General features: G+C 34.4%; 1 protein-coding gene across 1 annotated transcript in view; it reads right to left on the bottom strand.

Moving 5' to 3' along the window:
* Window positions 1-27,018, bottom strand: part of LOC108295108 (intraflagellar transport protein 57 homolog) — a gene marked incomplete at its 5' end in the record, with an annotated part of 51,550 nt that overhangs the window by 11,174 nt on the left and 13,358 nt on the right. The window contains one exon of the mRNA XM_017517161.2: window positions 18,267-18,389. Coding sequence (XP_017372650.1) covers window positions 18,267-18,389 — 123 coding nt within the window. The remainder of the gene's footprint in view (window positions 1-18,266; window positions 18,390-27,018) is intronic.

Here is a 27,018-nt window from a genome sequence, read left to right as displayed (position 1 = left end):
AAAAAAAAAAAAAAAAAAAAAAAAAAAAAAAGACACTGCACACAAACTCGAGGAGAGCAGTTACTGTGGGTGGGAAGGGGAAGCAGCAGAGGAGCACACAGCTAACTTCAAATGGTCACGGTCTAGTTCTCAAGTTGGGGATGGGTTTATTACTGGGCTTCATAATTAAAATTGCATCTCAACTTAAGATGGGGTGCAACCTGATAAACCCATAAGCTAAAAATATCCAGTTAAAACTGCATGCAATACACCTAACTTTCTGAACATCATAGCTTAGCCTAGCTTACCCTCAATGTGCTTGAAAGGCTTACATTGGCCTCTGTGGGGCAAAACCATCTAACATAAAGCCTACTTTATAATAACATAGTGAATATCTCATGTAATTTATTGAATACTGTACAGAAATTAAAAACCAGAATGGTTGTCTGGTTTTCTACTCAAACCACAGTTTCTACTCAATGCATATCACTTTTGCACTGCTGTAAAGTCAAAAAATTGTTAAGTTGAACCATAGTAGTAAGTCAGGGATTGTGTATATATACATTGTGTATTATATCCAGTAACATTAAATACTAAAATGTTAAATTCATGTTCTCAGAAAATATCTAATGGACAGCAAACATGCATGCTAACAACATATATTAAAGTAGAAAATAAAGCCTCAAAAAGAGTATTTTCATTAGGTGTCCCATTTACTAAAAATTAGTATTTGCATACATTTGAATGTGTGTGTATGTGTATGTGTGTGTGTGTAAGGCAGGGATTTGAATATGAGTGCTTTTAAATTTCTTCTTTACCATTTCAGAATTTTCTAAATTTCCTACAAGGAAATTTTATCACTTTAATTGCCAGGAAGAAAAAGACAAAAGGCTTCTAGATGCCCAAGAAGTTCTTGAAAGGGGTTTAATATAGCTACAGTGGGAAAAAATATAAATGATAACTGTGGCATTTTAAAAACATGAATATAAAAAGGCAAAATACACATCTTTTGAAAAACTATTAATACAACTGAGATAGTTAAAAGCTTTACAAAGGTTTGTGTAAAAATGGAGAAGAAGAAAAGGGTTTTAATGATATGTAAGGACTTGAAATCTATCTGGATCCCTAAAATAAGTAACACTAAAAGGAACTGTTCAACAATGAGAGTAATTCTTACATTAGTAGAGAATCCATTAGATTATAATGCACTTTTATATGACTCTCCTTATTTGAGAGTCACAAAGGTTTGGAGAGATAAGTAGATATTGTCAACTCTTCTTAGACTTCTACCTTCCCTGTAAGAGGGCTATGAGATTTGCTAGCTGGTTGTGGGATGAGTATACTTTCCTGCTTCCTTGATGCTGGCCTTGACTATGTGGTTCTCTTTAACCAGCGCAATGATGGTGGACATGACCTATGCCAGGATTGAGCCGAATCTGTCAGAAGCATCCATTTACCAGCTACCTACTCTTTCTTTCAGCCATAATAGTAATAAGCCTGCCCTACATAGGGACTATCCTTTCAGCCTGGGTCTGGGAGTAAGAAACATAGAACCCAGCCTTGAGCAGAGCTGCAGCTGAAGCAGATATCAGCAGATATGTATTGTAAGTGAAAATAAATGTGTTATTGTAAGCCACTGTGATTTGGGGGTTGTTTGTTATGCAGGAAAATTAACTACATATATGTGTTTTATATAGTGAGAAAAACTAAGAATCAGATGGGTGAATTGACTTTGGCAAAGTTTCATGTCTGAAAAATGGAAAGAAATCTCAAAACAGTATAGTGTCCACATAACACATGATGCCTTTTTGGGGATAAAATGAACTACCAAAGAATTTACAAGGTAAACCAAGAATTCTTTTTGCTATTCATCAAGATCTCACTGGGGTCTACTGGTCACCTAAAGTGCTCTAGAGCATGTTCATTAGGTATCATTTCTCCTCTCTATCGAAGATGAATATTTCACCCAATCTCGCATATTTTCTCTCTCAATGCAATTGAGAACACTAATAATACAGTATATAATTTCTTTAGAATTTCTATTTTTCAAAATCCTCTCATTCAAAATCGCATATCTAATACTATCACTTAGTAGGTAAATAGCAAAGGTATTGTTGTAACCATAGATCTCCTCCCTACTCCAAATTCTTTAGCATCAAATTATATTATCTATCTCCCTTCTTCAGAAACTGAAAAATTGTGATGAAATATCTGCAGATGGTGATTTGCAATACACCATAAAATCAAAAAGGATGAGATTGAGTTGCAGCTGTTAAGGTGACTCATAAGACTGTAAGGATCTCTGGGTTTTACTTCAACACAATGACACCTGAAAGATTTCCTTTGCATATGCAGAGACATTTTGTTTCTTTGTCTAGATCTCCAATTCAATGCTTAAAGCTTCTTTCTGAAACTGCAGGAAAAAGAGAAACTAAATCACGAGCCAGAGCTAGAGATGGTAAATGGAACTTACATCTGTGTACAGGTTTCATTAATTTACAACTTGTAAAATGCCAAACCCTGTTTTTTTTTTTTTCTTTTCTTTTCTTTTTTTTTTTTTTCTTTATTTTTTTTGTTTTTTTTTTTTTCTTTTCTTTTCTTTTTTTTTTTTCGATAAAAACAAGTTTGACTTTATGAGTGGAGAGGCATAGTGCTAAAGAATTGTTGATAGAAAAAAGCCAAGGAAGTCAACTTCCCGTGTGCTGGGATGCTTTTTCCTATGCTCAGAAAAAATCCACACCAGGCCACAACTGATGGCAGCAGTTGATGGAGGTCTATTCTCACCTTTTGCTTCTCCCTGCAAAAAAGCAAGAGCAGAGCTCCAAGGCTCTGATATGTGTTGAATCACTTCCCATCACAAAAATGTTACTTTTATTCTGACATTGACTCTACCCTTCTCTATTCTCACGGCCCACAATTATAATGGTAATTACAATTCCATTATAATTACCGATGAAATCTTAATTCAATGTTCTGTTTTGCAGTTTTATTTTAGTGAAGATAAAACTATTTACAAGGGTGCTTATAGGCTCCATTTAAGACATCTAACTGCATTTTTCTCAGGCCATGGTTTCAACACAGAATTCACTTTCTCTAGAGATTTTCAAGATCACTCTAATGTATGGGAAAAAAATCCTATACCTCCGTTTCACAGATTTGGTAACAAATCGAGGTTGTGTGATTTTTTTATACCATTAATCACAGAATGAATAGAATCCAAATATCCTTTCTCTCATTTATAGGTTTTCTATGACGTCAAGCAGCCTCTTTCATTTTCTTTCTTTGTCACCCAATTTCAATAAGAAGTAAGAAAAGTTCTCATAACTCTCAATTTAAAGTTTCCACATTAAATGAATGTTTATTGTCTTGGTTATTTTGCTAAAGCATGAACACTAGGGAAGCTTGCTGCTTCTAATCTTCTGCAGGCAGACAATCCAGATAAAATAACCTTGCTAGAACCATCACTAAAACAAGGATAAATAAGTCCCAAAGAAGGATTTATAGGACTCTCCTGCAAACAAAATGCATAAGATTTAGTAGTTTCTTTTGTGATATCTACTTTAGTTACTTAGAAATTTTTTCTTTCTCCTTCCTTGGGTATGAAGCAGTACCTCAACAGTACATCCCTCCAGGGATCTTTTAAAATCTAATAATGATAATTATAATGTTAGCATTCACAGAATGCTTCCTACATGTCAGGCACCATGCTAAGCACTACTGGTACATCATCACATATAATTCTCTTTAAAAAGTCTACTAAGTGTGTAGTGCTCCCTTAGCATGGGGACAGATGCCAGATATAGGTGAAGGGGAGGAAGGCAGCAAATCACACTGCCATGTGTGTACCTATGCAACAATCTTGCATGTTCTTCACATGTATCCCAAAACCTAAAATGCAATAAAAAAAAGTCTACTAAGATGAGGAAATTGAAGCTTAGCTATTTTTAAGTAGATTGTCTAAGCTGACACAGGTGAATCCATGGTAGAACCCAAACTTGCAATGACCACTATATCATAACATCATTTTTCTTGATAAAATGCAGCAAAGTATACCTAAAAATCTTAAGTAGATAATGGTTAGGGGAGACTTTATTTCATTTGTAATATTTGAGTTCTTACGAGGTTATTTATATATTAATAGTGCAATAAAAATGAATAGAAAACATTCTTAGGATAAACCCATGTAATTATCAATGTTCTCATAAAAAAATATCCAGACCCTAGATTGCTTCATTAGTGAATCTTCCCAAACATTTAAAAAAATAATTAACAACCTTACACAACCTCTACTATAGAACAGAAAAAAAGGGAGAGCAATTGCCAACTTGTTTTATGAGACCTGCATAACATTATACCCAAACCTGACAAAGATCCCTAAAAACAAAGAAAAGTTACAGATCAATACCTTTCGTAATTACAGACATAAAAGTCTTAAAATATTAGCAAATCAAATCCAGCGATATGTAAGGAAAATAATGTATCATAATCAAGTTTCATTTATTCCAAAATGCAAGGTTAACACAAAAATATATATATATATGATTACCACAAGGAGTAGGGAGAAGAGATAAATTGTATAATCATTTCAATAGATGAAGAAAAAAATTATTTGAAAAGAAATTTAATGTCCTTTCATGACAAAAACTCTTAGCAAACAAGGAACAAAAGGGAACTTCCCTAATTTACTATAGGATATTTATAAAAGACACAAAGATAACACCATATTTATGGTGAAACTGAAATACTGAAAGCATTCTCCCTGATAACACCACTTATACCCATATTAGACTACAGTTCTTAACCAGTATAGCAGGCAAGATAAAGTAAAAAGATATAAGGCTTGCAAAGAAAGAAGATTTATGTTATTTGCAAATAACATAACTGTAAATCAGAAAAGGCAAAATAATTTATAGGCCTACTGTTTAAAGTGAATTTATAAGTTACACACAGACACACACACACACACACACACACACACACACTCGGAACTAGATACAAATATACATAAAAGAATTATATTTCTATGTACCAGCAACAAATAAACATAAAATAAATTTAAAAGATATCATTTTCAATAGTAGCAAATAGCAACAAGTAGACTAAAGCGATAAAATACGGACCCACACATACATGCTCACTTGATTTATGACAAAGCAGTGCACTGGTGAAAGAATAACCTTTTCAATAAACTGTCTGGGTCGGTTGCACATATATATGAAAACTAAGTAAGTCTTGAATTCTACCTCATGACCATACACAAGAATTAAACTTAGATGGATTGCAAATCTTCTGAGTGGCAAAAAAATAAAGCTTAAAACAGAAAACATAGTCTGAGAATACCTTCATATTTGGGTAAGCAAAGATTTCTTAAAACATAAGTATTAGCCGTACTTGCTCCCTCAAAAAAAAATCATTTTGAGTATATTAAAATTAAGTTACTGTTTGTCATAATACACAAAGGAAAAGGAGAGCTAGAGTAGGTATTTGCAGTACACATATCTTACTAGAGATTCATATCCTGAATATATAAAGAACTTCTTATAAATCAAAAGGAAAAGCAGATGGCCCAACAGCAAAATACAAAAGAAGATATCCAAAAGCTAAATAAGCCTATGAAAAAGTGGCTCAACCTCCTAAGTCAACCGGGAAATGCGAATTAAAATGATAATGAGATATTATAACATATCTACCACGATGATTAAAATAAAAAAGACTGAAACAATATTAAATGTTGACAAAGATGTAAAGTAACTAGAACTCCATACACTGCTGGTAGGAATATAAAGTTTTTTTAAACACTTTCAAAATGTATTTGGTGGGGTCTAATACAGCTGATCACATTCATACACCATGACCTAGCAATTCTACTCCTAGCAGAAATTCCAGTAGAAATGTGTATATTCCAGTAGAAATGTTTACATAATGCTGCTATGAAAATTCTTCCATATGTGTTTTAGCATATAGAAGAATTCTATATGAAAGTTCTTTTATATGAAAATTCTTCTGTATGTAGGATTCTCCTATATAAAAATTCTTCCATATGTGTTTTAGCATATAGAAGGATTCTTCTATATGAAACTTTTTCTATATGTATCTTAGCATATAAGAATTTTCATCTGCTATGAAAATTCTTCCATATATGTTTTAGCATATAGAAGAATTCTATATGAAAATTCTATATGTAGAAGGATTCTTCCATATGAACATGTTCTTCTGTCTGAACAGTTTTAGCATTCACGAATTTTCACAGCAGCATTATGTACACATTTCTACTGGAATGTACACACTTCTACTGGAATGTACACATTTCTACTGGAATTTCTGGTAGGAGTGGAGTTGCTAGATCATGGTGTATGACTGTGATCAGCTGTACTAGACCCTGCCAAATACATTTTGAAAGTGGTTAAAACACATATAGAATTTTCATAGCAGCATTATGTATAATAGTCCCAAACTGGAAATAACTCACATATACTCAGATACAGGCTGCCCAGGGAAGGATGAGACCTTGAGTTAGGCAAATCTGTCACTGAAGGAGTAGAGAGCTAGAGGCTGTCTGCTGACCATACTTTCTGTGGCTGGGTAGCAAGGCCCTGGGGGATCTGGATAGCAAATCTCTACTTCAACCATAGGAAGAGACTTATTTACTAAAATTTTAATTTTAGTTGCAGTAGTAGAAATGTAGGGTCAAGTGGGGGCTATATTTCAAAAGTGACAAGTCTCAAAATTTCCTGTGACATGTCTAAAAACACAGCTAGGGTCCACAATTCTTTGCAAATCTGAACTGCAGAAAATCAGATTAAGTATAAGGGGCAAGGAAGACACCTTGCATATATCTAAGCTCACTCTAGAAAATACTTCTCAGACAAATCTATAAATTATCATGCTTCCCGCAGGGATATGAGCAGCATATTTCCTTCCTCTACAGAAAATCCTCTCTTCCCTAATAAAAGAACATTATCTGTATTCTCTTTTTGCCACTTGGCACAAGCAGATTTGCAATCTCTTCTTGTTCTCACTCTCAGAGCTTCCAGTTTCATTACTGCTTCCATTTGTGTATGTATTTGTGTATGTGAGTGTATATGTGTGTGAGAGAAAAAAGAGAGTGCGACTGTCCATTCAATTAAGTAACTTTTTAAAAATGAGACTGAATTAATTTTCTAATGAAAAATGCCCATTAGTTTGTAGGATAATTATAGAATGTGGCTTTCCTGAATTTTTTAATCTGACATTTTTTTCTTCCATTGCCAGCAGCTTAAAGTCTTCTATGGTACACTCTTGTGGTGTAAAAACATAATTTTTATTTTTATGTATTAAAGAACTATACATATTGCTTTAAAATAGTTGAGTATCTATGTGTGGTATATATTGTGGTTTATTTGTTGCAGGCAGTGTGGGAATAGTCATGATCACTGGTAATATGTGTTTCCTCAGGGTTGTAACTGCTTTCTAGAAATTACTGTCATTGTAGAGAAACATCATGGGTAAGCAAGGCGATGGTAATCACTGGTATTCTCGCACTCACCTATCACAGAATTGAAACTGGAGACCTATAATCTCTAAATATAATACCTTTTAGTTAAATAATTACATTTTTAACATGCTCAGAGATGATCTTTACTGACTACCATCTGTTACTAAAAAGTTTTCCTATGTTGACTCTGACCTATTATTCATGCTTACTCCATTAACACCACTTTCATATGGCCACATCCATCTTCTGAGTGAGGGGTCCCAGGCTTTAGAAGTAGTTACAAGCAAAGAGAATAGATTTGGCAAGTCAGACAGGAAGTGAATCAGGCCCCTTAGAATGTGGGAACACTCAGAGGCCAAATTATAAGATGCTGAGTAACCACAGTGGAACACCAGAACAGGTGACCTGATCGCATTCCCAACTTCAATAATGTATGAACCAAAACTTGGATCTCATACTGATAAAACTCCCACATCCCCCCAGCTCAAAAAAACTCTAAGAAATAATAGTTATCTCCTGCATATTTGAAGAACCAAGAAATATAAATTGTTACTTGGTACAAGAAAACAGAGTCAAATAAACAGGATAAAAACCATGGGGGTAAAATTTGTTAGAGTACTGCATTAAGAAATTTTTAATAAAACTCAGTGATAGTGAGAACTGCTCTAATATAATTGATGAGAAAAATGAGACAAGCCAATAAAAAGTACATTTTATAGAAAGGTCTATATGACAAAGGCTCTAGCTTCAATTCATAGTTCATATTAATTAATTAAAAAGTAAATCATTCTTTGCAATAATAAAATGTTTAGGTAGTCTAGAAATTTTAATTATAATCAATATGTATTGATTCACTGCTTTCAATCACAAATGTCTAGTTGAGGCATATCAGCTGTGCGGTATTGGCAACTTCCCTCTGCAGTATTTATTATATAACATGAAGTCTATTGGTTATTTCCTTAAAGTCTGCTACCACTGTTGATGCTCTTTAGTTACAACTGATGGTAATCTCTAAAGCAAAAACAGTCGTTCTCTTATTTCAACTTGTGACAAATGGAACCTTTCTCTGATTCAGTTTAAACATTTATCACACTCAGGGTAAATAGGAAGGAAGGCATCATCAACTATCTTTAAACATAGAATATCCTACATGTTCAACATGACTGTGACAGAAGCAACTAAAAATCTGTTTTAGTTGCCTGGATAATTGTAAGCACAATATTCCCACAACTCTGACATCTACCCAGGATCCACATGAAACAAACAAAAAAAACAGCTGACCTTGCAGTACGACTTTGAGTCCACAAAATAACACTTGTTTAAAAATACAACAGCCCAAAACAATATTCTGTTTCGTGTAGTCTCTCTTAAAGAAAGCTTGTCTGTAAAAGTCCATCAATGAATATTTCCCCATTCTCTTGAGACATCATGGCAGTTGAGTAATCATACAAGCTGCTCTAAAAATGTATGTGTCAGGTTAATTTAGCAGTTTATTTTGATAGCATGCACCTCTTTTTGATTATAGCAGGTGTTTCAAGGATAAATTTGCTGAAAATTGTATTTTGTTTAAACAACAGCATGTACATTTATGGCCTCACTATATTAAAAAGCATTTATTGTCTGGCAGCAATAGATACAATTACAAACATTTGTGACAGTAATTGGAGCTATTATTCCTGCATAGAGTCACATGGAGACCGACTTATTGCCACCTGTATTTACATTTGTTACTGGTAATTGTAAAAGCTAATTTTTTTTATTTGGCATCTTGTTTTTCTTTAAATTATGTGAATATTTCTCAACAGACAGTCTACCAGAAAATCTGTAAGAATTATAACTGTAGCTTCTCCATTATTCAAATAACAGGCAAAGTCCCATTTTAATAACTATTAATTACATAAAACATATTCACATATTTTAGGTCACAGATTATACACATTTTTGCTCATGGATACAAGAATCCTATCAATATATCCTGACTAACAGCCAGAGTATAAGTCTTAACAAAGGCTCTTTATTCCTAATTATAACAATTTATAAATCCCTGCAGGTCAAAAATAGTTAAAGAAGCTAAATTTTATTAATACTCACTTATGCTACATCCAAACACAGAGATGGCAGAAGATCAAATCAAGTTACTCTCTCCACTGCTTTGGAATGAGGGGGAAAAAAATCCTCTATAGTTTCTAGAGGACACAGATTTGTCTATAACATGAGAAAGCCTACAATTGTAAGTTTCTGTAGGATTTAGCTTCCAATTCTAAGAGACTTAGATCTAATATAGCAATTCTGTGGCCCCTCCAGGTTCATTTAAATGGAATTCCACCTGCTGATTAATGGATGCCTCTCTTCTCCCTCTCAGGTTTTGGCTCTCACAGTGACTAGAGAGCCCCAGGGGCTCAAGACTATTGCAGTGATTCCATCCTTAGCACAATGACTCTTCCAGAAATGTTTCCTGCCGTGAATCACTCAAAGCAACGCTTATACAGTTTATTTATGTTAAAACAAAATCCAATGGCTTGAAGTTGAAATTTAAAGTTTAAGGTTCCTTTTACAACTGTACTCTGAGAAAGTCAGACGCTAAATGAATAGGTAAAGGTACTAAAAAAGCGGCTGAGTAAATCTAAGTTTTGAAATAATTAAAACACATGCTATAATACTTCCAAAGCCTTTTAAAAATAATCTCTTCATCTAAATTCCTTGTAATGAATCTGAAGATTTACATAATTAGTAATACTAAAGACATTTTAGTGGAATGAAGGGATACCTACCCAACTACCTTTTAAAACAACAAAGTCGGAAACATTTAATTATAATTTGGAAAAAATCTACTTAAGTCATTAATCAAAATTTTAATTACAATATCCACAGGGCATTAAAGCATGTTAGAACATTTTTTCATTGCATTAAATACCTAATATTAAATCACTACAATGCACAATCGTTTAGTAATAAGTACGGCATAATTGAAGAAAAGGGCCTAAGGAGGGTTTAGTTGAAAACTGATTTCACACTTTCTGCTCTTCCTTATTTCCAGAGAACAGGAATAAATATTATTAATGATTATTTGGTTTTCACTGTGATTAAAAAAAAACTTGACTTGGAAAAAAGTCATTCTCTTGATAAAGACCAGTAGGATTGATGATTTTAAGAAGCCGCTTTCCTTTGAGTCAATAAATGAAGTTGAGACACTAACTATACAAATAACTGAGAACAGCCAGCTCATATACAAAAATATAACTCTGACCCACAATCTGCAGCAGCCAGACCAGGAAGGAAAACCACAGCCTCTGTAGCAAACCTCTGTAGCAACCAGCCCCGAACAGGGTTTAATCAATGACTGCTGACTTCTCCACGTTTGCCTGCCACCTACTTCCAACGTAGGACCAACCAGACAAAGTCAAATATCCCCTCCCTTAACCAGCCAGTCGCATATCACACCCTACTTCTAGTTTAGCTCACCTGCAGATTTCCAGCCATCTCTGAACATTTAGGAAGTCTTCCCTTTTTTTCCCACTAAAAATCATTAAATTTCCCTACCTGCTTTTGAGTCTTTGCCAAACACAAATGATGGCGGCTGACTCCCTTGCTGTACAGCAAGCTCTGAATAAATTGCCTTTGCTTGGTCTCACTTGGGTGGTCAACATTTATTTCAACAAAGTCAACGGTTTGCTTTTTATAGTAAAAAGAAAACTCAAAGAGATAGAATATTCTTCCTCAAAACACAGCATTAAATATTTCTTTAGCAATTCAAAATTAATCAAAATTACAGAAAGTAAAAATGTATATGAATACGCATTCACATTTTCTATTTCTCCAGAAATATGGAACACGGAGAATTCTTTGGCAGCTCAGCTTCAACTATTGTTATATTAAACTCAGCAACTTTCATTTGATTCATTTAAAAATTTAAAAAGTGTATATCTTAATATAAGGAATTTAAAATGTTTTACTTATGTAGGAAAATATTATCCTTCAATAATTGTCTTAAAGTACTACGCTAACTGACTCATGAGCCGTACTCATTAGGTCATGAGTGAGGCATTACTAAAGTGTTATGAGCTAGGATTTGGCTGATTTTTACTCTCTTAGGAGAACTTCTGGCTGCATCTTTAGACACATTATTCCAACTTGGGGCAGATCTAAATTGTTCTCTGATTATTAAACCACCATAGAAGTACAGTTAACCCTTGAACAACACCAGTTTGAACTCCATGGGTCCACCTATATGCAGATTTTTTTCAATAAATATATACAAAAAATTTCTAGAAATCTGCAACAATTTGAAAAAACTTGCATATAAACCACATAAGCTAAAAATATCGAAAAAATTTTTAAAAGGTTAGGTATGTTATAAACACATAAAATACACACAGATACTAGTCTGTTATCATTTATTATCAGAAATATACCAAAAAACTATTATAAAAAGTTAAAGTTTACCAAAGTTTATGCACACACAGACTGTATACGGAGCCATTTGCAGTTGACAGAAATGTAAACAAAGGTAGATTGCAGTAGTAAATCTTAAGTGTATAAAATTAACTGTAGTACATTCTGTACTATAATAATTTTGTAGCCATCTATTATTATTGTGATGAGCTCAAGTGTTGCAAATACCTGTTTAAAATGTGTGACGCTATTCATCTCCAAATGAGCACTTAGTCTGTATATAAACTGTGTTATCACAGTAAAAAGTAATTTCTTGGGGTTTTCATGTACTTTTTCATGTTTAGTGCAGTATCTTCATGTATTTTCCATGTTTAGCATAAACCCTGAAGAACACCATGGGACCCATACAAATGTCACTTGCAATGCTGGAAGTGCTCCCAAGAAGCAGATAAAAGTCCTGACATTACAATAAAGAGATGAATTGCTTGATATGTACTGTAGATTGAGGTCTGCAGCTGAGGATGCCTGTCATTTCAAGATAAATGAATCCACCATAAGAACCATTGTAAAAAAAGAAAATTCATGAAGCCATCAGTGCAGCTATGACAGCAGGCACAAAAACCTTTCCCTTTTTGTAAAATACTTTCTTTCTTATGCTGAAAATGCAGCTTTTATGTGGGTGTAGGTTTTCTATAAGAAAGAAATAGACTCTGTTATAATTTTTAAAAAAATGAAATTATTATGTGACAATTTAAAGCAAAAGGAAGGTGAAGGATCTAAAGCTGGTGAATTTGATGCCAGCAAAGGATGGTTTGATAATTTTTGAAAGAGGTTTGGCTTTAAAAAGTGTCAAGATAACAGGAGATACAGCTTCTGATGACCAAAAGGCAGAAGATGAGTTCCTAGGTGCCATTAAGAATATTACTATGGAGAAAAGGTATCTGCATAAACAGGTTTTTAATGCAGACTAAAGTGCCCTGCTATGAAAACAAAAAAAAGCGCCACAAAGACATTTAAGTAAGAAAGAGATGTGAGCACCAGGATTTAACGCAGGAAGGGATAAGCTAACTCTACTGTTTTATGCAAATATAGTTGGGTTTATGATTAGGACTGCCCTTATTTATAAACGGCTAACCTCTGAGCCTTGAAAGGAAGAGATAATCACCAGCTGCCAGTCTTTTGGTTGTGCAACAAGAGGGCATGGACAATGAGAACCCCTTTTCTGGACTGGTTCCATCAATTCTTTATCCCTGAAGTCTGGAAGTACCTTGTTATTAAGGGACTGCTCTTTAAAGTTTTTTGATATTGGACCATGCCTATGGCCACCCAGAACCCCATGAGTTCAACATTGAAGGCACTGAAGTGGTTTAGTTGCCCCCAAACACAACCTCTCTAATTCAGCTAGTAGATCCGGGGGTCATAAGGACCTTTAAGTCTTATTATACATAGTAGTCTATGAAAGAATTGTCAACACTGTGGAACTCCAATAGAGAAAACATCATAGAAATCTGGAAGGATTATATCAAAGAAGGTGCCATTGCTGTTATAGAAAAGCCTGTGAAAGCCATCAAGTCTAAAACCAATTCCTGCTGAAGAAAACTGTGCCAGACGTGTGCATGACTTCCCAGGATTTATGATAGAGACAATCAAGGAAATCATGAAAGAGATTGTGGCGTGGCCAAAAAAAAAAAAAAAAAAAAAAAAAAAAAAAAAAAAAAAAAAAAAAAAAAAAAAAAAAAAAAAAAAAAAAAAATGTTGGTGGGGATAACAGGTTTCAAAATATGTATTTTGGAGAAATTCAAGAACTAATAGACATAGCAGAGGAATTAAACGATGACTTGATGGAGATAAGTGCTTCCAAACCAGTGTCAAATAATGAAGAAGACTTCAAAGAAGAAGCAGTACCAGAAAACAAATTTTGACACTGGACAATTGGCAGGAGGGCTCTGATGATTCAAGATTGCTTTGGACTGATTTTATAATGTGGACCCTTTTATGAAAAATTAAAGCAAATTGTGGAAGAACTGGTAATATACAGAAACGTTTTTAGAGAAATGAAAAATCAAAACAGCCATAAATTAGAATGCATTTCCATAAAGTTACACTAGTGTGTCTGCCTCTCCTGCCTCCCTTTCCTATTCCTCCACCTCTTCTGCCTCTGCCACCCCTGAGACAGCAAGGCCACCTCCTCCTCTAGTCCCTCCTCCTGTCTCAGCTTTCTCAATGTGAAGACAAGGGAGATGAAGACTTTTATGATGATCCACTTCCACTTAATAAATAGTACATATATTTTCTCTTCCTTATGAGTTTCTTAACATTTTCTTTTCTCTAGCTTATTTTATTGTAAGAATACAGGATATATAACATACAAAATATGTGTTGTTTATGTTATTAGTAAGGTTTCCAGCCAACAGTAAGCTATTAGTAGGTAAGTTCTGAAGAGCCAAAAGTTAAAATGCACAGGGATTGGCATCCCTAACCTCCACATCATTCAAAGGTCAACTGTAATTACCAGGAACATTATAATCAATGCAAAAAAATGAACCATTAATACGGTCCATTCAAATCAGCATAAAACAAAAATTCTTTATCTTCAGTTGTGAAGCATATCATTTGTATTTTTGGCAACATTTACTTTCCTAATTGTATTCTGTTTAAGCTAATATTAAAATTAGTTTGCATTCTTTGAGAACTGGCAATAGTAGCAAGGGGAGCCAGACAATAGGAATAAGCTAGTTTAGCAGTAAAAACCTTGTTGCAGTACTATGGAGAGTATACAAAATAAAATATTGGTATATGATAAGCTCTCATCAAAGCACATATATTAAAACACATACAAAGAATAGAAAAGGAGATTTACTTTTTTGTGATTCCCTGCTAGGAAGCATAAAAAGAAAAAACTAAATGTGTGAGAGAAGGCTGCTCTGCCCATGGAGTAGCCATTCTTTTGTTTTTTCTCTAATAATGAAACTTGCTTTCATGTAAGTTAAAAAAAAAAAAAAAAGGGGGATTCTCTGAGGGTACCATGGCTCAGAAGGCTGCCTGATTAAAAAAAAAAAAAAAAAGAAAGAAAGAAATGTGAGAGAAAAAAAGCAAAACACATATTTGATCCAGAGCCAAATAAATATGGGATTTATTCACTACCAAATTTAAATAACAGCACCCCTTTCCTACTTGGCTCTCTCACCTCTAAACCACTTAAATATTAATCCAATACTGACCAGTAAAACACACTGATCCCAAAATAATACACTTCTTTTCTTTCTTTTTTTCTTTCAAACACAAAAGACCTAGATATCCTAGATAGCTTGTCTTGAGTGAAAGATTATTATTTTGGCCAAAGGGAAGGGAAAGGGTAGAGTAAGCAGCGGAGAAGGAAAGGGTTGACCATAAATGCTGGAGTCCATCTCTTCTGGAGGAGAATGAGTCTGTGAGAAGAGAGTTCATATATAACCAGATGGTTTATTTTTATTTCTATTTTATTTATTGTTATGAAACTTTTCATTAGCCCCTTATTTTCTCAAGCCAGTATATATATATTTATTTTTCAATAAGCTGTATAAAGAATTCACCTGACCCTAAAGGTGCATTTCCCAATTGCTATATCTGAAAGACTTAGAAGAGGAGTTTGTAAAATAATACTAGATACAAAGACCAAATCATCTAAAGAAGAATTCTGAAAAAGCAATCAAATATGACTTTGGTCAGTAGTTTTTATCACAAAGATCTAAATTCAAAATGATACCTACATATTCTAAAACATAATGAAAAAACCCATTATCTGATATTTTGGAATGCTGGCCATAAAACTTAAATTTGCAATTAATTTGACAGCGTATATCCTCACAAGATTAAGGCCGACAGAGTGGCATGACAATAAGGGTCCAACTTTCAACTCATTAACTCTTCCCCAAATCAGGAGAACTCTGATTATCTAAAAACTCAGGATTTTGATGATGGCAATACTGGTCTGCTATAGAATTTGACCTGCACATAGTTTTGTAAAAAGGGTGTGTGTTAGCAGTCACATTTATATTTTTTCTTAAGATACTCCTATTAATGCAAAAATTAATAACTGCACTCTAAAAAATCCCTATTAGACTCTAAATGAGACGTTTGACTTCAAGAGTTTATTTAGCTTGAAAGTAAACAAATTAAACTTGCTTCCTTGTGGGATTAAGCTGTACTTGAGAGTTTCCAGCTATATAATTATTTTAACACAACAATCTAACCAGAATCACAATAATAGTGATTTTTAATTTTAGGAAGTGAATTTTTTCTGACAAGACCAAAAAAATCAGAAATTACATTTTTGTAAAAAAATCACATTTTTGCAAATGAAGACTTCCAGAAGATTTTACTTAATCAGTGAAGAAGAAATTCTTATTAATATATTTTTAGATATAAAAACTATACAAAGAATTCACCTGCAATGCAATCAATTAATAATTGTCTACCATAATGAGTAGGTAAACAGATTATAGGATTTGTCCACTTACCTTGAATAGAGTTTGTTCTACAGCTGTTCACAGTGGAGTAAGACCTTTGTTGCTCTCGCCCTATCCTGGGACTGCTGTAGGAGTCTAGCTTACTTCCTACCTGCTCTGAGATACAGTTATACAAGCTCGAATCCAGACATTCTAAGAATAAATCAGCTTCCAAGGCATTCTGAGAACAGCAATGTTTGTAAGATTTTTTTTTTTCTTTTTCCGGAAGCAGACACAGGATCACACTTTCAGAGTGATAAGCTTTTCTAGAACCTTGTTCCATAATGGTAGGGGCTTATGTCCAACCTCCAAGGACGAAAATCCTCCCTCAGTTTCCTTATCTAGATGTTTCTTTAGCCCCTTTTGTAGAGATATTTATACTGCTGCTAGAATAGTATTGTCTAGTAACCTATTAACTGATTCTGAAGTCATTACAGTTGACCCTTGAACAGTGCAGAGGTTGGTCTCCAGGGGCACCAATCACTTTGTACAGTAGAAAATCCATGCATAAGTTTTGACTCCTTAAAAATTTAACTGCTAACAGCTTACTTTTGACTAGAAGTGATACTGATAACATAAACAACACATATTCCTTATGTTACATGTATTATATACTGCATTCTTACAACAAAGTAAACTAAAAAAATGTTATTAAGAAAATCACTAGGAAGAAAATATATATTTACTATTCATTAAGTAAAAGTGGATCACTAGAAAGGTCTTTATCCTCATTGTCTTCACGTGGAGTAGACTGAGGAGGCGGAAGAGGAGGGGTTGCTCTTGCTGTCTCAGAGCGGGCAGAGGCAGAAGGGGTAGAGGAGGTGGAAGAGGATGCAGAACAGCAGGCATACTGGGTGTAACGTTTATTGGGAAGTCTGCCTATAAGTGGACCTGTGCAGTTCAAACCCTGATTTTACAGGATCCTAGGCAGAAGGGACTTGCCTTGTCTCAGATAAGTCTTTGTATGTTAATGCTGGAATGAGTTAAGACTTTGGAAGACTGTCAGGAAGGCATGATTATGTTTTGAAATGTAAGGACATGAGATTTGGGAGAGGCCAGGGGCAGAATTACATGGTTTAGCTTTGTGTCCCTATCCAAATCTCATCCTGAAATGTAATCCCCAAGTGTTAAGGGAGGAAGGAAACTGGTGGGAAGTGACCGGATTATGAATGTGGTGTTTTCCCTTGGGGTTCTCAGTTTATAATTGTCTGGCATTTCCCCTGCTCATTTCTTCTTCCTGTGGCCTTGTGAAGAAGATGCCTTGCTTTCCCTTGGCCTTTGCCATGATTGTAAGTTTCCTAAGGCTTTCCCAGCCATGCTGAACTGTGAGTCAATTATACCTTTCCTTTATAAATTACCCAGTCTTGGGCAGTTCTTCATAGCAGTACAAAAACAAATGCAACAGTATTTATAAAATTGTAACTAGAAAGGAAGCAGAAACTTCATACAATGGGTGAGTTAATCTGGCCTAATCCCTAAATCTTATTAAATATGACTTCTTGATTATTTTCTTAACATTTTATTTTTAATCACATGTATTGAATAGATTAAGATCACTTCCAGGCTGCTTTCCATTTTGCCATCCAGCAGAGTTCTAAACCATCTTATAACTCTAATCAATTGGTATGGTCATGGAATTCCTATTCATCTAAACACAATATGATTTCCCAGAAAATCTTCTGAGAAAATACCCCTCAACACCAGGCAAATATGATGTCTTCCAAATCACTCTTTTGAAGATCTTTGCTTTGCTTTTTGGACCAGGTTACATTATTTAGTTATTTAATAACAATTTGTTAAATCCCTATTAAGACAAAATGCTGAAAACTGAATCCTACTGCCCTTCTTTAATAATTTTTATAACTGGGAGTACCCCTAACCCTGAAGTTGCCTTATAACATTTTTTTGGAGAAAATGTGTTCCCTCTTTGATACCTTATTGTCAGTTCTAATCATGACTTTCAGTTGCGGTAGTACACGTTCCACTTCTAGGCTCCATTCTGCAGCATCTGTTGTGGATTCCAAAATATCTTCTTGTTTGGCAGTCTCGTTCATATCCTAAGAAAGGAAAGATATCACAAGATTGAGAGTTTATAAAAAGAAATGGTAAAAATTTGAGGCATTTTAGCAGTACTGCACAATTTAAATCAAGAATTGGTAGTGTTAAAATTATAGTGGAAGAAGAAATTCTTTTTTGTCTTCCTACAATGTTGAAAGAAAATAACGCACCAACCTGGTAGAATAGCAAAATACGTATTAAAAATGAAGGAAATATGTGATTCAACTATTTTTACAAGGAAAAATGTTTCTGAGACATCAAATTGAGCTCAACAGGAATACCATCAAATGGACAAACAAGCCATTTAGGTGTGCTAACTGGTAACAATAGGAAAGATGTTTGGTAAGAAAAGTCACTCATGTTTGTTAAGAAAACACCTAAATTTATTATGCTGAAAGAAAAACCCCAAATATGCAAGAGAAAAGATTTTTTAAAATTCTAGAAGCAAAGACTCACTATTTACAAAGTTTGTATTCATAATTGTGATAATTTATTGGGTCAAATTATAATATAGCTTAAAGTGTGATTTAATATAGACATACTTGGACTCAAACAGGGTAGATGCCAAATTTCTGCATTTGATTTTTGCATTGGAATAATAAAAATCAATCATGGTTGTTTTCAAATTACCCCCCAAAAAAATAAGTCCACTCTTTTCTCTTTTTTCCCAGCCCTTCACATTTCAGCATTATGTATGTATCTGAAAATATAAAGAATGTACAGATTAATGATTTAAAGATAACATCTAAGGCAGTAATTTTGGTACCAGTTTTTCCCTTTTAACTCCTTTAATAAATTATAAGTAAATCTAAAGAAAAACTAAAATACCAATATTTATATAGAGAAAAACAGACCCAAGAGATATAAACAGGCAAACACACAGTATAAACCTTATATATGAATTCTAATTTGAATAATCTATAAAAAGACATTTTTGAGATAATCAGAGAAATTTTAATGTGGGAGAATTCTGGATGATATTATGAAATTACTAATTTTATAGGTATGACATGGCATGATGGTTCTGTTTAAAAAGGACTTATAAGTTAGAAATAAATGCTAAAACATTTACAGATGAATTGACAAGATGTCTGAATTTTACTTTAAAATATGGGGCAAAGAAAAAAGGGAGGTAGCTTTAAATAAAACACGATTGACAAAATGTTAATAACTGTTGAAAGTGGATAATGTGGCATATTCATTTTCTTATTCTAATTTTGTATGTGTTTAAAACATTCCATAATACAAAATTTAAAAATAAAAACTATGTGAACAACCTCATGATGAAACTACATTCCCAATATAAATTTATGTCACAAAAATCATATTTCTGAAATGAAAGTTCATTGTATTACTCTTTCCAATCAGATGTAACACTAATCAGAAGATTAAGCTTACATTAGGGTTTGTATTTTTGTGGGATCCTGAGGTCTTTAGAGGCTCTGAACTCACTCCCAGCTAAGACTCTGGGACAGTGCTAACATAAGAAAGCCTCTTCTACCTTCTAGCTTGTAATAGCAAGTCCTGTTTAGACTTAGAGCCTTAAAGCCAATATTGCTTTTTGTTCAGAAATTCAGGGGACTATATATTTCTAACCTCATCATTTGATAACGGATAACTAATACATGTTTTTATACTTTATAATATATGGTCCGAATGTATTCAGTTACATTCCATTTAGAAAACCAGAAGTATAAAAAAACAAACATTAAGTAAAATGTGAAAAAAATCTAGGTTAAAAAAAAAGCTCAAGATTCTACTTTAAACATTTAAATATGGAAACGTATTATTTTGAGTATTTAATGCTCTATACTTCTATATAAATTGGATCTTGGGTAGCACAAGAATATAGTAGCTGGAAAAGGAGGTGCAGCATTCACAAAGTAGATGTGTGAAGTTATATGAGAACGTGTATGATGGCAGGAAAAGAAATAATGGGTCTTTGTGTCGAAACCTAAAGCAATAGGGAAGCTTCTCTGCCATGTAAAACCACACTGGCACCAATAAGATGCATATGTTCAGAAGAATTAGGTATATGCACACTCACTGGCACATCTGGGTAGCTGTCTTAGGCTCTACAAACCTAATTCTCTCATTTTCTATACCACACAGGACAGACCAGTAGGGTCTGGGGTAGGTAGGACATATGTCTTACTAATGGTATGTGAGTCCTGATCTCAGGGCATGTGTGTGGGTACACACACAGGGTTACTCCTGCCAGGGTAATGGGCCCCCACAGCCCAATCCTGCAAAACCAGGCTGAAACAAGAGAGCATGTCCTCTCAGCAGCAGTTTTGATTGATTCTTAATAGAATGCAGATATTGCATTAAATGATAAATTCCGTAAAGTTACAGAGTACAAAATCAATATATAAAAATCAGTATCATTTCTATATGCCAACAGTGAACAATTTGAAGAAGAAACCAAAAAAGTAATCCCATTCACGATAGCTAAAATAAAATATCTAGATATAAACCTAACCAAAGGAGTGAAAAATCTTTAGAATGAAACTACAAAAACACTGACAAAAGAATTGATGAGGACACAGAAAAGGGAATGATATTTCAAGTTCATGAACTGAAAAAATAAATATCATTAAAACATCCATACTACCCAAAGCAATCTACAGTTTCAGTGCAATCCCTATAAAAATACTAATGACATTCTTCACAGAAATAAAAAAGAAATCTAAAATTTACAAGGAACTACAAAAGACCCAGAATAGCCAAAGCAATCCTGAGCAAAAAGAACAAAGCTGGAATCATCGCATTACCTGATTTCAAATTATACTACAAAGCTACAGTAACTAAAACAGCATGGTTCTGGCATAAAAACAGATGCAAAGACCAATGGAAAAGAATAGAGAATGCAGATTTAAATCTATGCATTTATAGATAACTTATTTCTAACAAAAATACCAAGAACACACATTGTGGAAAGGACAGTCTCTTCAATAAATGGTGCTAGGAAAACTGGATATTCACATGTAGAAGAATGAAAATAGATGCCTATCTCTCACCATACACAAAAGTCAAATCAATAGGGATAAAACACTTAAATCTAAGACATGAAACTCTAAAACTACTGAAAGAAAACGTTGGGAAAACACTCCAAACATTGGTCTGGGCAAAGATTTCTGAAGGAAGACCTCAAAAGCACAAGCAACGAAAGCAAAAATGAACAAATGGGATCATGTCAAGCTAAAATGCTTCTGAACAGCAAAGGAAACAATCAACATAATGAAGAGGCAACCCACAGAATGAGAGAAAATATTTGCAAACTACCCATCTGAAACAGGATTAACAATCAGAATATGTAAAGAGCTCAAACAACTCAGTAGGAAAAAAACCTCAAATAATCCAATTAAAAAACAGGCAAAAGATCTAAATAGACATTTCTCAAAACAAGTCATACAAATGGCCAACAGTTATATATATATATAAAAAGATCAGCATCACTAATCACCAGAGAAATGCAAACCAAAACCACCAGATACTATCTTACCTCAGTTAAAACGGTTTTTATCAAAAAGACAGACAATAACAAATGCTGACAAGGATGTAGAGAAAGGGGAATACTTGTATACTGTTGGTGAGAAAGTAAACTAGTACAGCCACTATGGGGAACACTATGGAGGTGTCTCAACAAACTAAAAATATAACTATCATATAATCTAGCAATGCTGCTAATGGGCATATACGCAAAAGAAAGGAAATCAGTATGTTGAAGAGAAATCTGCATTCCCATGTTTACTGCAGCACTAAGCACAATAGCCGAGATATGGAATCAACCTAAGTGTTGATCAAGGGATGAATGCATAAGGAAAATATGGAATATATATACAATGGAATATTATTTAGCCAGAAAAAGAATGAAATCCTGTCATTTGTAGCAACATGGATGGCATCGGAGGTCATTATGTTAAATGAAATATGCCAGAACAGTAAGACAAGCCTCACATGTTCTCACTCATATGTGGGACCTAAAAAAAACGTAGATTTCATGGAGGTAAAGAGGGAGTGATGCTTACCTAAGATTGAGAAAGGTGGCGGGGAGGGATAAACAGGGAATGGTTAGTGGGTATGAAAATATAGTTATTTAAAACTGCACTAGTTTTATAGAAAAAAATAAGACCTAGTGTTCAGTAGCACAATAGGGCAACTATAATTAAGGATAATGTATTGCATATTTCAAAATACCTAAAAGTGGAATGGGAATGTTCCTAACACAAAGAAATGATAAATTCTTGAGGTGATTGATATTCCAATTACCCTAATCTGATCATTATACATTGTATACCTTGTATCAAAATATCACATACATCCAATAATTATGCACTATGTATTCATAATAACTAAAGATTAAAAAATTAAAAGATAAATAAGTTTGATTTATGGAGCACCAGATGGGTGAATTGAAGCTATATGCTGTTGATTAAATCCCAAAGCCAGTGCTCTCAAACCCCATCCTCTCATTTCCACCCCCTCTTTCTTTCCCTCTGTACAAGACTGAAGTCCAGAATTAACAAACAAGACAAGGAGGGACACCCATCCATACTCCCACTTTCTTCAGGCCTGGATATAGGATTGTTCAAGTTGTGAATAACATATTCAAAATGTTTTACTGAAGGAGGGGCATGTTCATAAAGGCAGATGCGTTTGCAGTGGCCACTTGAACCAGAGCTAGAATCTGTGTTAGTAGGGTACATAAAGATGAAACACTGCATTAAAATATTCTAGTGCATGAGCTATTTGTTTTTATGTTTGGCCCTTTAGTGAGTTGCATTTACCCTTACTGGCTTATTATTTAGTTAACTTAAGCAATGACTTGCTAACTCCTACTCCCAATGTCCTAAAATGATTTAATGTAGGAGCTTAAAATTTTCACTCACTTGTAGGCCATAATTAATACACTAGGGGAAGTGGCCCAGTTACTAAATGAATAAAGGGCCAAAAGAGAACATTAGGTTTGGCAGAGTAGCATTAACTTATTCAAACTGTACAGTTTCTTTCTGCATCCATGTTTACATATCTATTTCATAATCTCATTCCTCACTCAACATTTCTTAATGCCTAATAACTGGATACATTAACTGAGCAAGCCCTACATATAAAGTATAAATCATTTTAAAACTATACTGTGCCTTGGTTATAATACTTTGAGAAAACTTTTCTTCCCAGTTGTTTTTCCATTTAGCAAATGGTACTTTATGTAGGGTCATTCGTAAAAGAGAAATAAACTGCTGTTTCATTTAATCTAAATTTTGTTTCATCATGACAAAGTCCCTCTCTAACACGTTAACTAAGATAAAGCATTGCTTTTGGGAAATTTCATTTTCCAGTTACTGCAGAAGAAAGAATTAGAAGCTTATAAGACACAAGCTATCTAGAAGTCTCACTTATAATTAATTAATTAAACTAATAAGCCATTTGTTAAACTACAGCATTCGAGGTAAGAATTCAGGCACTGTGCTTGGTGTGGAAAGATAGAAGGATTTAATCGCTGCCTGCAGAGTTTGTAGACTACTAGGAAGAGTCTGAGGCCAGTTAATGGGAGTAATAATTGGTTCTACATAAAAGGAGAAACTGACGAGATGGGAACTGATCCTGACTGCCAAAGGAAGAATTGAAAATAACCGTCTATACTATCCATAAAGTACCCTTGGGCTCAAACAGCAGGGCACACCATGGAAGTCAGCTCAAGAATCAAACATAACAGCATTAAAAGCCTACCCAGGATCCTGTTCCAATAATCTTTGGTCAAGCATCAAAGAAAGACTATGTTCTGTAAAAATATGTATAAGATGGCTACTTCATGGATACACTAGTGTCCAGAGTCATTTAAGGAGCTCAATTCATATACCTACCCAGGGGGTGTTGAAAGTCCAATTAACAGTCAAGATTAAATACTCCCAAGACTCAAGGAAAAGGGAATTACGTTGTCTTAAGAGTCACAAAAGTATAGCATAAATGTTAAGAGGATGGATCTGGAATCACATCTTTGCCCAAATCCCACCTCCATGATTTACTAGCTGTTGGTCAAGTTACAAATCTCAGAGTACCTATCTGTAAAATGAGAATAACAACAGCACCTTCCTCATTGGAAAGGCTGCTGTGAGCATTAAATGAGACGATGTCTTTAAAAGGCTTGTACAGTGTATAATACATATTAATTCCTGGTATACTTTAGCAGTTATTATCATTATTATTACATGCCAAATGTGGTACTAGATGCTTTTACAAATGGGTTAAATGTCCAATAATAACACCATGAAACAGGGAGTCTCATTCCTATCTTTTAAAATGAGGAAACTGAGGCACAGAATAGTCAGGTGGTTTTTTCAATGTCATGTACAGCGAGTGGTAGGACAGGCAGTGTTACTCTAGTGCATGAGCTCTAGAACACCTCACCATATGTCTATCAACCCCTTGTCATATAGGCTGTAATTATTTTTCTCCAGTTCATCACTTGTATTTTAACTCTATAGTATTGCCCACTCTGCTTTCCCATCATATAAAGTTTTAATTTTTATGCATTTAGATTTGCCTTTTCTGTTTTTGATTTTCTTGTCATGCTCAGTTATGCCTACTTCAAACTATAATACTTGACACTCGTGTTTGTTGTGTGCGTGTGTGGTTTTTGGTTTTGTTTTGTTTTGAGACAGGATCTTGCTCTGTCGCCCAGGCTGGAGTGCAGTGGCACAATCTTGACTCACTGCAGCCTCTGCCTCCAGAGTTCAAGCGATTCTCCTGCCTCAACCTCCCAAGTAGCTGGGATTACAGGTGTGCACCACCATGCCTGGCTGATTTTTATATGTTTAGTAGAGATGGGGGTTTCACCATGTGGGCCAAGCTAGTCTCCAGCTTCTGGCCTCAAGTGATCCACTTGTCTCGGCCTCCCAAAGTGCTGGAACTAAAGGCAGTGAGTCACCATGCCTGGCCTCATGTTTTTATTTTATTTTTGTGCCTTATTTTTTACTGTGATCCATGTGGAGTTGATTTGGGTGTAATATATGAGGGAGGAATCCAGCTTTTTCTACAAATGGGTTAGCCTATGATCTCTTCATCATTTAATTGAATAGTTTTCCTCGCTGATTTGAATTGCTTCATATACTAACGTGACCACATATGTGTATTATCTTATAGATTCTATACTACTTCATTAATCTATTTCTGTCTATATTTTCAGATTTATAAGAAATTGCATCAGTATTACACAAAAAAATTCCATATACCTGTCATTCAGATACCACTTCCAAATGTTCACATCTTAAATAACTTTGGGCTAATTATGAATAAAGGGGTACAATGTTTATATCTGGATGCTGATATTTGGGAAACTTTTCACTTTTTTCTTTATATTCCTTCAGGCTTTCATTTCTTTTAAACACAGGGAACATATTTCACTTTAAAAAAGAATAAAGTTTTTTCAATAAGCAGGTAAAAATGAAATTTGATTAACTTCCAAAAACTAACTGGTACAGGTGGCATGCTGTAGGAATCTGAATGAGAAAGACAAGTATGCTTTAATGCAATAATGAGGTTTAAGTTTAGCCTTACAAAAATGTATGGGATGTAAATAGGCAGAAAAGAGACAAGCCAAGTATATACAGTGAGGAAAACAGCATAAGCCAAAATACTGAAATAGGAATGAATATAACTGGTGAAGATCAAAATGAGAAAAGAATCTGGGGGCTTAAAAAGGTGAATACTGGGGAGGAATAGAGTTAAGTACATTGCGAAAGAACTTAAAGTCTAGGGTAAGGAATATGAATTTTGACCTCCAAGCCAGAAAAGAAGCCAATAAATCATAGGCAAAGTATAATTACTACGTATATTAATATTTATCCAACAAATATTTATTTAGTGCCTACTATGTTCCACATACTGTTATAGCCCAGGAATAGTGACTAAAACAATAATCCTGATGAACAAAAATATGCTAGTTATGTTTTATAAGGATTTATGGGCTGTAGATTTTTGGTTTAGCTGTGGGATTAAATGGGGCAAGGTGATAAGGGAAGTGTCACTGAGGAGACAGAATTTGAGCTGAACCTTGAACTACTGAGTCAGGTAGAGAGACAGTGGGAAGGTATTTTAGAAAAGAGACAATAGGAAAGAGAAGGATTGGATGGGAGCAGATATGCTCACAAGGTGTTTGAAAGTCTATGAGGGCACCCATTTAACTGGAATAAAGGTTTGTAGAAGAAAATGAGGTTAGCTGTGTAGACAGTAGTCAAATTGCTAAGGGCCTTGAGAGCCAGATCGAAATTTTATTGCTCTATACTGTATATAAATGGACCTGTAGGCAATGAAAGCCATAAAACATTATTGAATTCAGAATGACCTCTAATAGTCATGTTTCAGTAACTCAGACAGAGAAGTTAGGGTGAAATGGCCTTGAAAGACAGCTGAAGGGATGGATATGGGAGATGTTTCAAAGGCAGCAGCCATGGGTCTTAATGACTACCTAGATGGCCTGGGTGAAAATGAATCAGATATATATTCAAAGCACTAACACTGCCAGGGGTAAGTGGTAAGTGGTGATGAAAGGTTTAAGAGATGGATGCATTTAAAAAATAGAGTTATAGAAGACTGAAAAAATGCATATATTCTGGTACCCATTTA

This window comes from Cebus imitator, unplaced genomic scaffold, assembly GCF_001604975.1.
Source record: "Cebus imitator isolate Cc_AM_T3 unplaced genomic scaffold, Cebus_imitator-1.0 Scaffold619, whole genome shotgun sequence".
Lineage (NCBI taxonomy): Eukaryota > Metazoa > Chordata > Mammalia > Primates > Cebidae > Cebus > Cebus imitator.
This window is presented reverse-complemented; position numbering and strand designations above follow the sequence as displayed.